This window comes from Stomoxys calcitrans, chromosome 2, assembly GCF_963082655.1.
Source record: "Stomoxys calcitrans chromosome 2, idStoCalc2.1, whole genome shotgun sequence".
NCBI classification, from domain to species: Eukaryota; Metazoa; Arthropoda; class Insecta; order Diptera; family Muscidae; genus Stomoxys; species Stomoxys calcitrans.
In genome coordinates, this window is record NC_081553.1 from 20,755,954 (window position 1) to 20,769,473 (window position 13,520).

Consider the following 13,520-nt stretch of genomic DNA (forward strand, 5'->3'; position numbering starts at 1 on the left):
ATATCACACAAACAAAAGTTATTTAACGACATCCAACAAATGCAACTACTATGGAACAGAGTTGCTTGTGACCCAGTTCGTGAGCAATTAATTACATTTGCAATATATTGAAGCGAAATTTGTATTGACGCAGCGACATGTCGCTACTATTTTTCTCATAGAGCTCAGATCATTTCTATAGCATTTGTTCGCAAGCCTAGTAGTGGCTTCATTCGCAGCGAAAATGTTTATTAAACTATTACGACCGACCTTATTCTTCGCCAGAACACAAACAAAAATCAAACACTAACACACAACAAAATTGAAGTAGAGTTGACTTGTTCACAGTTAGTGAGCATTCAATTACATTTGCTATTAATTGAACGAAATTTATACTGACGCAGCCTCATGTCGCTAATATATAGCTCACTGAACTCTGTACCATTTCAAAGGAACGTTCATATTGTACGGGCGTAAAGTATAGCTGGCAAAATATCTATGGCACTGCCGATATTTCATTTTTTGTCTGAATATTGATGTTTTCATTAATATTTTCCATATCGATACCATCAGCAAAGTAAAATTTTTACAAAAATATGACATCCGACACCGAATGTATCCTATAAGATACATTGCGCCTATAGAGTGCGCAATTTTCATGCAATTGGGCTAAAATTTTTTAAAATATTTTTCCCATGTCTTCCAACTGACTTTATTTAACTTGGTGTTATTCGGTCTGTGGATTGATATTGGGTCTAAATAAATCGATCTCCCGATTTTTTGATATTTAGGCCATAAGAAAATTATCGATAGTATGGTTATTTATTATTAAAAATATCGAACGTTGCAACTATCGACAGTTTGCTAGCTCTAGCGTAAAATCGAAGTCAGTACTAGGCTTAATGTGTTGACAAAACGTCAATGGGCTTAATGAAAAGATGGCAGATTGCACCATATGATTTGTGGTTGTTCTACAAATGAGTCTACCTTTAATTGTTTCGCCATGGGCAGTATTTGGCATTTCAATCGTCAGATTTGACCAAGATATATTCATTTACAGGTATTGACAGTTGACCAACAACAAAATATTGAGTTCACTATCTGCCAAAATCGGTGATTAGCGCAACTCTGATTTTGTGTATGTTACTAGTTCGCGCCATTTTTCATTGTTTTTGTATATTAAGTTCTTAACTATAATACACACACAGAACCAAAACTCGTTGAAAGACAGTGCACTTCGCGAGAAAAAATTTTACTCAGGTGTTTACGGTACTCTACCTGGTAGTTATGTCATAGATTTGACATCCTTAATGTTGTTCATGGGGCCTATCCACTTTGTTTTCGCAAGTGACCTAACCTTCTAGTAGTGAATCCTGACAATATATCGTATAAATTCAGAATTCACTGAATAAGGTTAAGCTAAGCGATTAGCCGATAAACAACTTTTTTAATTTTTGGTAGTACTTGGCATTGAGGATGTCAACTTTTTCTCTTTTTACATTCGCAAACAACGAGTTTACGTTTTCTCCTATATAATGACAATCGGCAGATTTGATGTTCATGGGGCCTATCCACTTTGTGTTTTTTCATGTGACCTAACCTTCTATTAGTGAATCTTGGTGTAAATTGTTAAGTTTAACTTGCTATATGGTACAATTAAGAAGTTTTGTCATTAGCAAAACAACAAAAATCTACCCCCAACGAAACCAACTTCAGAAGCAAATGCCGTAAATTGAAATGTCAATGTGGTTTATAAAATAAACATTGTTTCACATCTTATCTTCTTCAAATAGGTTTTATATTTGTATTTTCATCATTATAATACTGTTTTGTTGCTTATGTATAGAATATCGGATTAAAATGAACATCTTTTTAAGATTTTATAAAAAAATCACAGTTGTGTTATCAAGCCTTTGACATTTAGATTTACCACAAAATTAAAACAAAAATAGAAAAATTTTACTCAGCTGTTCGCATGACCTCACCTTATAAGTGCATGCTGCATATGCTATATCTTTGAATGTGAATAATTAATCTACATGTGTTTACGGTATCATATCTAAGCGACACCTGTTAAATAGCACCAATAAAAATGTTTTAAAAACTAGGCAACTCTTTAATACTACTTATTTTTTTTTAGTGTGATTTACAACATTTATATTTTACCGTTCGATTGGTGAAATTGCTGCGTTGAAAGTATTTTATTAATGTTAACGTCCTGAAGGTGAGGTTTCCACGAAATAGCTGAAATTACAATGTCCGACTGGGAAGATGACAACGACCATCCAAGTAGCTCTACAACACAACATTACAGCAGCTCGAATTCTAGAGAAGGAAATTCTGGACGAAAACAACAATCGTCGTCTTCTTCGCGCAGGTATGAGTTTCAAGACACGATCGATTTACCAGACAGATTTGTAGGCCGGATTATTGGTCGTGGTGGTAGTAACATACAAAAACTCGAGTCGGACTACAATGTTCGCGTGGAGCTTGATAAACGAAATGGAACGGTGTCTGTTTCGGGCAACAAAAATGCAGATGTCATGGACGCCTTAGATCAGATAAAGAGCAAAATGTCTGATTCTGATGGCCGTAGTGGTGATAGAGATCGTGATCGTGACAGTTACTCCAAAAGAAATAGTGAATTCGATAGTTCCAGAAGAAATGATTACGGCAATTCCCGGAAAAATAGTGATTACGGTAGCTCTAGAAGAAACAATGACTACTACAACGGCTCTAGGAAGGATAACGATTACGGCAGTAGTAGCAACTACTCTCGCCCAGTCAAAGATGACACCTACGACAGCGATTCTGGAGTGAATAATGGCGCCGTCATCGACTGGGACATGTTAAATAAGAAGGCTGAAATTGAGCGAAAGAAGAGATGGGAAAAGTGTCCACCATTGACGAAAAACTTCTATCGAGAGGCTCCTGAGATAGCAAACATGTCGCCTGAGGATGTGGCAAGAATTCGCTTACAGAACAACAACACAACAGTAAGCCGTGTTTTTGCCCAAGGAGATAACGACGACATTCCAAACCCCATTACAAAATTTGATCATTGTTTTAGTCATTATCCCGATTTAATGGCCGAAATACAAAGACAAGATTTTCAAAAGCCTTCACCCATACAAGCGCAAGCGTGGCCAATTCTTTTGAAAGGCGAAGATCTCATTGGTATAGCCCAAACTGGCACCGGCAAAACTTTAGCATTTTTACTGCCAGCTATGATACACACCGAATACCAAAGTATACCTCGCTCGCAAAGAGGTGGCCCGAATGTACTTGTGATGGCACCAACACGCGAACTGGCTTTGCAAATCGAGAAGGAGGTCAATAAATATTCCTTTAGGAACATGAGAGCGTAAGTACTTATTTACCTGAGAGAAGATAATGTTTACCTATAATTTTTTACAAAATCCTATAGAGTTTGCGTTTACGGAGGTGGCAGTCGCCGCGAGCAAATCGGTAGCGTTGAAGGAGGAGTCGAAATTATTATTTGTACTCCTGGTCGTTTGAATGATCTCATACAGGCCAAGGTCATAGACGTTGCCACAATAACGTATTTAGTTTTGGATGAAGGTAAGTCGTTGCTAGCCTCAAAAGAAAGAATTCAAATTTAAAAAACATTTTCCAGCTGATCGTATGTTGGATATGGGTTTTGAACCCCAGATACGAAAAATCTTGCTAGATATACGTCCTGACAGGCAAACAGTTATGACTAGTGCCACCTGGCCACCAGGAGTGCGTCGTTTGGCCGAGAGTTACATGAACAATCCCATACAAGTGTGTGTGGGTTCCTTGGATTTGGCTGCCACCCATACAGTTAGGCAAAAAATAGAAATAGTTGAAGAGGATGACAAGTTCTATTTGGTACAAAGATTTGTAACAGCAACATTTGGCTAACTTTCTAAATATTCTTTTATTTCTATTAAAGCTTAAAAGTTTTGTCAAGAAAATGGAATATGACGAAAAGGTTATTATATTCTGTGGCAAAAAAGTTCGCGCGGATGATTTGTCAAGTGACCTAACATTAGATGGTTTTCGCTGCCAATGTATTCATGGATCTCGTGATCAGGTATGACAAATTTGAATTTGGATATACAAATAAATAAGTCATCCATCAATTCTTTTTTTTCATTTCTCAAAGTCTGATCGAGAACAGGCCATAGCAGACATTTCCTCGGGCGAGGTGAAAATTCTTATAGCCACCGACATTGCATCGCGTGGTCTGGATATCGAAGACATAACGTAAGGTAGTGTTAAAGTTTCATGAACGTCTATTACATTTCCTCTCTTTTTTGATTTAGCCATGTCATTAATTTTGATTTCCCGCGAAATATCGAAGAATATGTACATCGAGTCGGTCGCACAGGACGCGCTGGACGCACGGGCACTTCAATAAGTTATATAACACGTAGTGATTGGGCCATGGCTCCGGAACTAATTGCCATACTTGAGGAGGCCGGCCAGAAGATACCATCTGAACTTCGCACCATGGCTGAACGTTTTGCCAAAGCCAAAGAGCGCCGAGCTGATGAAACACAAAAGTTTAATCGAATGAGAGGGAGAGGCGATAACTATGGAAACCGTGGTGGAGGTCGTCGTGATCGTTACTAACAACTATAGATAGTATTAAATGTACTATGTTTTTTTTTCTCATTTATATTATAGTCTAAATCATCATTCATTTGAGTTGAAGAATTGCAATTGACCTAAAATTTTATTTTATACTGAATTCGAATATGTTTTAGTTGCTTAAAATAAAAGTAATTCCATATTCATTAATCAAGAAGACGCAATTGCTTAATTTCCCTTTTAGGTGGTGTTAAAAGTTAAAGAACATGTTTGGCCAAAATACATGCATTTAACAAATATCATTTTAATACTTTTTATAATTAGTCATTTTATTTATTTGTCAAGTCGCTAGACCATATATGACTACAACGCTATAAAACTAACAATTCACAAGTTTTCTTAAAAATAAATCAGGAATTAAATTTTACTCAAAAATAGCTAATCTCATCAATTTTTTATTTTTGTTAACTTAGCAATTATTGTCACATCAGTGGTATCATGTATGATGTACATTTAGCTTCGTAAAATATATGCATGTTGCTATGTGATTTTTTTTCATTTAAAATTGTATTAAAGCGTAATCGTCCTGGGGCCGAATTACCGCATACGTGAACAAGTAAAGCCGTTAGAAATCTCTCTATTGTGAATTATGTATTCCTTTATTGAAATAGGGGCCGAATTACCGCATACGCGAACGAGTAAAATCGTTCGAAATCTCTATTGTGAATTATATATTCCTTTATTAAAGCAATGGCCGAATTACATCATACGTGAGCGAGTAAAAACGTTCGAAATATGTCTATTGTGAATTATGTATTCCTTTATTGAAACAGGGGTCGAATTACCGCATACGCGAACGAGTAAAATTGTTCGAAATCTCTCTATTGTGAATTATGTATTCCTTTATTGAAACATGGGCCGAATTACCGCATACGCGAACGAGTAAAATCGTTCGAAATCTCTATTGTGAATTATATATTCCTTTATTAAAGCAGGGGCCGAATTACATCATACGTAAGCGAGTAAAAACGTTAGAAATATGTCTATTGTGAATTATTTATTCCTTTATTGAAACAGAGGCCGAATTACCGCATACGCAAACGAGTAAAATCGTTCGAAATCTCTCTATTGTGAATTATATATTAAAGCAGGGGCCGAATTACATCATACGTGAGCGAGTAACAACATTCGAAATATGTCTATTGTGAATAATGTATTTCTTTATTGAAACGGGTCGAATTACCGCATACGCGAACGAGTAAAATCGTTCGAAATCTCTCTATGGTGAATTATTTATCTTAATTGAACCGGATTTTTTGAAATCAAGGAACGTGATTGCTTAAATCGATCATTGTTTATAAAAACGTTGGCATAAAAATGTATATACATACAAGTGGCATAACATCAATTAAATCCAAGATTAAATTTCATTCGGTACGAAAGTGAACGCCGTAATTCGGTCCCAGAATTTTTATTATTTAAGAGCGCAAATGTTTAAATCGATAATGATTTAAAAAAAGGTTACATTAAAATGTGTGCAAAAGTGGTATAACGTCCATTAAATACGATCACTTTTGTGGTAATTCGGCCCCTGGGCTAATGCAAAGAGGTGGAGGATGGCCAATGTACTACGATGCAGTTGTTCGGCAAGGTGGATGTACCTGGTTTTAAGGCTCCGAAATCCTAACCTTATGCACCTGAAAAGGGTTGTGATTGATCATTGCTATGTTAGACCACTAACATCGTAGAAGTATGAATATAAGTACTCCTGATTAGTGGGTATGAGGCGGAGTATTATAGGTCGCGTATTTTTTGTACCCATGCCTGCCCTAGCATATAGTGTGATGATGTTAACTCCTTTTATACCATCCTATGGTTGTTGCTGTAGCAATGTCTTGAACACTGAAGCGGTAGCCCTTGTCGATGAAGGACTCCATCGTGTCAATCCGGTATGTACAACCGGCTGCCATGGGTAGTTGTTGTCGTAAGAGTGTGTTGCATTTCACCCACTAGCCTGCTGGTTTCTGGTAAATATTCAAATCTAGGAGTCCTGCAACTAAGTTGGGGAGCGTTCAGAGGGATCTGGGTATGAGACGAGTTGGCCTGGCTGGGCAGTTAAACAGTTGATGTGTGTCGTGTGATCCCGGGTCATAATTGCGAAATACATCCATACATACATGAGGCGACTGCATCTGCCGGATCGTAATTGAGGCAGAAACTACGGTGGTTCGCCGGGGGGAGTTCAATTTCTTCATGTTCGTCTCTGGCACAGAACCTGGGTTAAAATCCCGGCGTCAACATTGGAAAAATATTACATCAGTGGTTTACCCTCCTAGTGCTGGCGACACTTGTGATGTATTTAATTTGGTTATCTACTAAGTGGTGTCGTTGGCATACCGCATGATATGCCAAATGGTCAGCTTTATAGGAATATGGTCCGTTTGAAATGAAAAGACAACTTGCTAAGAGACGCTATTTACCATACCAGTTGATGCAATAGAGATGTCTGGAGATCTACAACATCTAATCATAATTCTGTGAGGGGAATTCGCATTCACTGCGCAAAACGTGGTTTTTGCTTTGCCAAAATCATGCCCGTTTTTGTAAAGTATCGGATATAGAATCCTCCAGTTATTTCATTCAGTTCTCCGCACTAGCTAAGAATGACGTGAGAATCCAGACACGGACACAGGTTCACCCATAGACACAGGTTCACCCCGTAATTGTAGAGGCAGTGGCACAAAAGGTGTTCGACGGCCTCTAACTCCTTCTCATTCCTACAAACTCTGCAAAAGTCCACCTCCTTGTGTATGGCGCTAAGTCAACTTCTTGGCATTGTAATAGCCAGTCAGGGTCCCCATAAGTAGCTCCTGATGCTTTCCCCGACCCATAAGTTAGGTACTTTTTTGTGAGAAACAGGGCTGCAGGATCCGTCCGTTAGTCCACTCTTTGGTTTATAATTTGTGTGGATATTTCATTCATGGTTAATTTACTGTACATGGCTGCAACTTACAAACCCTTTAATTTTCATTTAAACTCATTTTGTACAAGAGTAAAACTTTTATATATCAACGTTTGGTCTAGCAAACCCGTTTTAAGAACAATTACAAACTATATACATAAATACTAACACTCAATGGCCGTCAGATCAAGGTCATCATCTTCCCAAGCTATATCTTTTTTGGAAGCTGCTTCCGTCTGCGTGGCATCTAATGACTTTTGTGTAGCTTCAGCTATATTCCACAACTCATCGTCATCGTCTGCATTCATATACATCGAATTGTCTTGAGTGGCTTGAATGCTCTTCATTGGTTTTCGTTGTGATGCCGTTGAAGGTTTCTTCTCTACCCGATTACCCATAAGCTCTTGACTTTGTATGTAATAATGATTTGGATGATTGATAGCAACCTCCTGAGAAGTTTCGTGCGTTATTTGGAAATATTTGGCACAAGCCAGTTGGTAATGATGCTTAGCAGCCAATCCAGCAACTTCCTGTATATGAGCCGTTCCTAAGCCAGCAGCTGCAAGTTTTTGTTTTAATGTCGACTGATCATAGTATTTATAAGGGCAGCCATTTGCACTACCCTGAACTACATTTTCTTGTATTATTTTTCCACACGAAAATGGGGCATAGTCTTTTAAGGAACCCTTTTTGCCATAATTATGTTCAATGTTGTATTGATAGCTTTTAGCGAACTTCTCTGGATCCATTTTTTTGGTAAATTCTTCTCGCCAAAACCGTATGGCATCTTCTAAGGTGACGCCAATGCCTTTGAGGAATAGGCCGTATTGCATACGACCATCATATTTCATATGATGAGCGGTACGTAGATGCTCATGACAAATACGCATGCACAGAGGAAATGATTTCTTTGATAATTGGTCAATGGACTCAATTGGCACTTTGACATCTTTGCCTACAGTGTAATCCTTACCAGTGTACGAAGTATGCAAGGATTTCAGCAGTGCAAATAGCCGTTCGTCCGTTTCCACTTCACGTATCAAACGTTGTGCCGATTTTAGGCCATGCTCGATTTCCTCCATTTGCTTGGCGCCAACAATTGATATAAAGTCATGGGTATTCACATAGGCCTGTCCATGTTTTATATAACACCGGCGAGATCTAACCAAGTCTAAAACTTGAGTAAACGGCACCTTGTAAAAATCCAGCATTTCGATTTTTGCTACACTCTGCCCCACAGTACTCTCGATAAGGCCATCCTTAACAACATTTTTTTGTTCAGAAGTAAGGGGCACATAGTTTAAATCATGCAATTCCAGGAAATGTTTTATTTCAGCCGGTGTCATGGCAGAGAATTTGTATTTGAAAAGCTCCATTTCTCGCGCTATAAACCAACTTCGGAAAACGAAAAAAAAAAAAAATGTTGAAAGTGGTAGCATGGCTTGACTAGTGTATCCTCACCTACCTCTTTAGTTCTTGAGTGCGACAGTAAGCCAGACGCAATATAAAATGGGATATGTAATCTCGACGACGGGCCTGCAATTCAAATTCATGCTTGCTAATGTTGTTTGTTGCGGTATTACCACCATTGGTGCAGAGACGCAAATAACCCTTCAGTCCTTCCCTGGAGAGCTCGTCATGAACATATTCCTTCCAGTCATCCGAAAGAAAGCGTAATCCCTTTGTTTGAGCTTGTTCCATGATCCGTAGTACTTTCAAGCGTTCCAGTGCCAAATCTTCAAACTCCTGTATTTTTATGTCTTCCGTTGGCGGCATGCGATACAATAAAACATTGTGCTTATAATTCTGTTCCAAATTCTCATACTCAGGACGGCGTTCTAGGCGAGCTTTCGATTTTCTTCTGAAATCCATATTTTCTGGCTAAACACAAATAGCAACCAAAACAAAAAAAAAACTGATTGCGTTTGTTTACTGGCGGGAAAAATATGAAAATATTGCCATGCTGTTAAAACAATATCAGCTGACGGAAGTAACATGTATTTAATCGAATAACGTACCGTAACGTTATCATTAACATAACCAACATTTACACAGATACGCAGGGAAACACGTATATTTGGCTATATTTGTAAAGCCACCAATAAAATTTTTTACAACTGGTAGACAAGCTATGATCAAAAAGAAGATCCATTATCTTATTGATTTATTTGAGATCAGTTTTACCTCATTTCCTTAATGCGACGTTTGTTTAGGGGCAAACTTCTTGCATATCAATGAGTGCAGCCCGATTCAAGTTTAAACTCAATGATAATGGGCCTCCTTTTTATAGCCGAATCCGAACGGCATGTTGCAAAGCGACATCTCTTTGGGGAAAAGTTTTTATGTGGCATCACACCTCAAAAACGTTACCAGCAGTAGGAGGGGAAAACCACCGTTGGGAATTTTTTTCCGATGGACTCACCAGGATTCGAACCCAGGCGTTCGGCGTCATAGATGGATATACTAACTAACGTTATTTTTAAGTTATATGTAACTTATTTTTGTGGTGTCATGCGAAAAAAACATTAGTGTCTATTTAGTGTTTTTCATAAGTGTCTATTGAGTGCAAAATATTGGGTCTTATGCAGTTCTCCGACTAGTATCAAATCAAAGCGATTGACAAGTAGAATACTAATGTAGAGTAGATTAGAAATGAAAACATTTACATTTTTTCAAATGCATCATCCTTTGCCGCAAAAATTGACTTCGGACTCATGTTCCTCGGTTAATCCACGCCACACACTGATTTCAGCGAAATCGGAAGGGCGTCCTACAAAGTGCATTTTTCACAGAACTTCGATTTCGTATGCATATTTCTCTAATATTAAATTTTATTGGTCCGGCATGGGATGACTACGGGTAGCACACGGGTTAGAACTGTGACCTCCCATTTGTGGATTTCATTGTCATCACGAGGAGCTCAGCTGAGATCTACCGGGCGCGTCCCCAGGATCCTTTGGACCGGCACTCAAAACATCAATTTCATGGGTCATACGCCGTTTAGTCCTTATTTGTCGCCGAAAGACTTTTTTTATTCCTGTACGTAAAAAATAAATTTTTTTACGTACGTACAGAAACGCCAGATCTCGGAGATGGGTGATGTGATTTAAGCGAAATTTGTCGGTATCCAAATTTCGGATGCGGTATCTAGGAGGGGGGGGCCGTTCCACCCTAACACCTACCAAATATATATATAGACAAATCACGACAAAATGGGTCTCAAATGAAAGGTATTTAAGATTAGAAAATGTATCTGGTACCCAATTGCCGGATCGATTGTTTGGGGGACTATCCCAACCACCAAAACATCCCTAAATCGGGCATATGTATCGACCATGGCAATATGGGACTCAAAAGAAAGGTATTTGCGAGTAGAATACGAATCTGATATCCAAATGTGAGACCAAGTTTCTGGGGGTCCACCCCTTCCCCAAAAAACCCCCTAAACAGTACATACTGACCAGGGCAATTCGGGACTTAAATAAAAGCTATTTGAGTGTAGAATACGAATCTGACATCCAAATGTGGGACCAAGTGTTTGGGAGGCCGCCCCTCCTCAAAAACATGCCCCAAAGAGGACAAATTTGCGACCATATCAATATGGCTCAAATGAAAAGTATTGGGGAGTAGACCACGATATTGATACCCGCTATCGGGACCAATTTTCTGGGGATCTACCCCTTTCCCAAAATAACACACAAACAACAATTATTTACTGACCATCGCAATATGGGGCTCAGATAAAGGTATTTGGGACAATGTGGGACCATATTTTTGGGGCACCGCCCCTTCCCCAAAACAACCCCAAAGTGTTAAAATTTACCGACGATGCTAATATGTGGTTTAAATGAAAGATATTTTAGATAAGAAAACAAATTTTATAACCAATTTTGGGGTCAAGTGTTTGGGGGATGCCTCATCCTATAAAATCTCCTGAAACCAATGGCAATTTGGGTTTTAAATAAATGGTATTTGAGGGAAGAGCACGATGCTGATATTTTATTCTGGGCCAAGTGTTGGGGGACCACCTCACCCCCGAAAGCACCCCTAAATTGGACATCATGAGAATATTGGGCTGAAATAAAGTTTTCCAAGAATGGTATACTTCTAACATCTAAACTTAAATTACATTAAACCCTTCGAGTAAAATTCGTAGTCCAATAAAGATCAAATTTCATTCAGATAGACACTTACATGGTTATACTATTAGTCAAGCGATATGCATGAGGCCACCGTAGCGCAGAGGTTAGCATGTCCGCTTATGACGCTGAACGCCTGGGTTCAAATCCTGGCGAGACCATCAGAAAAAATTTTCAGCGGTGGTTTTCCCCTCCTAATGCTGGCATCATTTGTGAGGTACTATGCCATGTAAAACTTCTCTCCAAAGAGGTGTCGCACTGCGGCACGCCGTTCGGACTCGGCTATAAAAAGGAGGCCCCTTATCATTGAGCTTAAACTTGAATTGGACTGCAATCATTGAAATGTGAGAAGTTTGTCTCTGTTTCTTAGCGGAATATTTATGGGAAAAATTTGCGATTTTGCAAGCGATATGCATGTACTATTTTCGTAGCATGATATTCACTAAAAGCTTTTCAATTGTCGAAAATAAATATTCAAGGGATAATTTTGTTCCAAATAAAAAAAAAGAAGGCACAGCGGAGCGGGCCCGGATTAGCTAGTAAAAAAAAACAACTAAAAAGGCATTAAGTTCGGCCGGGCCGAACTTTGGATACCCACCACCTCGGGTATATATGAAAACCCCCTTTCGGCACAATTCGGTGAAAATTGGAAAACTTATGCACCCAAATTCGACACGGATATTGAGTGGGCTAATAAATATAAGTCACTGTTGAATTTTGTATTTCAAATTTCAACAAAATCGGGTAATAAATAAAGCTTTTAAGGGCTTCGGACCCTTTATCGACAAATCGGTCTATATGACAGCTATATCTAAATATAATCCGATCTGAAGCATATTTGGGTCATATGTTAGGAAGCGTAAAACTTCTTACTATTTCAAATTTCAACGAAATCGGTTAAAAAACAAAGCTTTTATGGGCTTCAGACACTTAATTGGAAGACCGGTCTATATGGCAGCTATATCTAAATATAGTCCGATCTGAACCACACTTGGGTCCTATGTTAGGAGGCGTAAAACTACTCAATGTTTACAATTTCAGCAAAATTGGTTAAAAAATAAAGCTTTTATGGGCTTTAGACCCTTTATCTGGAGATCAGTCTATATGCCAGCTATACCTAAATATAGTCTGATTAGTTTCATATTTAGGTCGGATATAAGGAGGCTCAAGATAACACTCTGTTTCAAATTTCAGCGAAATCGGTTAAAAAAAAAGCTTTTATGGGCTTTAGACCCTTTATCGACAAATCGGTCTATATGACAGCTATATCTAATTATAGTCCGATCTGAAGCATATTTGGTTCCTATGTTAGGAGGCGTAAAACTTCTTACTGTTTCAAATTTCAGCAAAATCGGTTAAAAAATAAAGCTTTTATGAGCTTCAGACACTTATCGGAAGACCGGTCTATATGGCAGCTATATCTAAATATAGTCCGATCTGAACCATATTTGGGTCCTAAGTTAGGAGGGGTAAAACCACTCAATGTTTCAAATTTCAGCGAAATCGGTCAAAAAATAAAGCTTCTATAGGCTTTAGACCCTTTATCTGGAGATCGGTCTATTTGGCAGCTATACCTAAATATAGTCCGATTAGTTTCATATTTAGGTCGGATTTAAGGAGGCTCAAGATAACCCTCTGTTTCAAATTTCAGCGAAATCGGTTAAAAAATAAAGCTTCTATAGGCTTCAGACCCTTAATCGGGAGATCGGTCTATATGGCAGCTATATTTAAATATAGTCCGATCTGAACCATATTTGGGTCCTAAGTTAGTAGGCGTAAAACTACTCAATGTTTCAAATTTCAGCCAAATCGGCTAAAAAAACAAAGCTTTTATGGGCTTCAGACACTTAATCGGAAGACCG

General features: G+C 38.4%; 2 protein-coding genes across 2 annotated transcripts; one reads left to right on the plus strand and one right to left on the minus strand.

The window, feature by feature from the left end:
• Positions 1-2,096: 2,096 nt before the first annotated feature.
• On the plus strand, positions 2,097-4,774 carry LOC106096409 (probable ATP-dependent RNA helicase DDX43). Its single transcript, XM_013264153.2, has 6 exons — positions 2,097-3,343; positions 3,407-3,561; positions 3,617-3,852; positions 3,917-4,057; positions 4,130-4,230; positions 4,290-4,774. The coding sequence occupies exons 1-6, from the start codon at positions 2,235-2,237 to the stop codon at positions 4,597-4,599; spliced, it is 2,052 nt and encodes a 683-aa protein (XP_013119607.1). The 5' UTR covers positions 2,097-2,234; the 3' UTR covers positions 4,600-4,774.
• A 2,836-nt stretch (positions 4,775-7,610) lies between these two features.
• Positions 7,611-9,767, minus strand: LOC106080360 (DNA primase large subunit). Its single transcript, XM_013241709.2, has 2 exons — positions 8,985-9,767; positions 7,611-8,914 (listed from the first exon to the last, which is right to left on the minus strand). The coding sequence occupies exons 1-2, from the start codon at positions 9,389-9,391 to the stop codon at positions 7,684-7,686; spliced, it is 1,638 nt and encodes a 545-aa protein (XP_013097163.2). The 5' UTR covers positions 9,392-9,767; the 3' UTR covers positions 7,611-7,683.
• Positions 9,768-13,520: the final 3,753 nt, after the last annotated feature.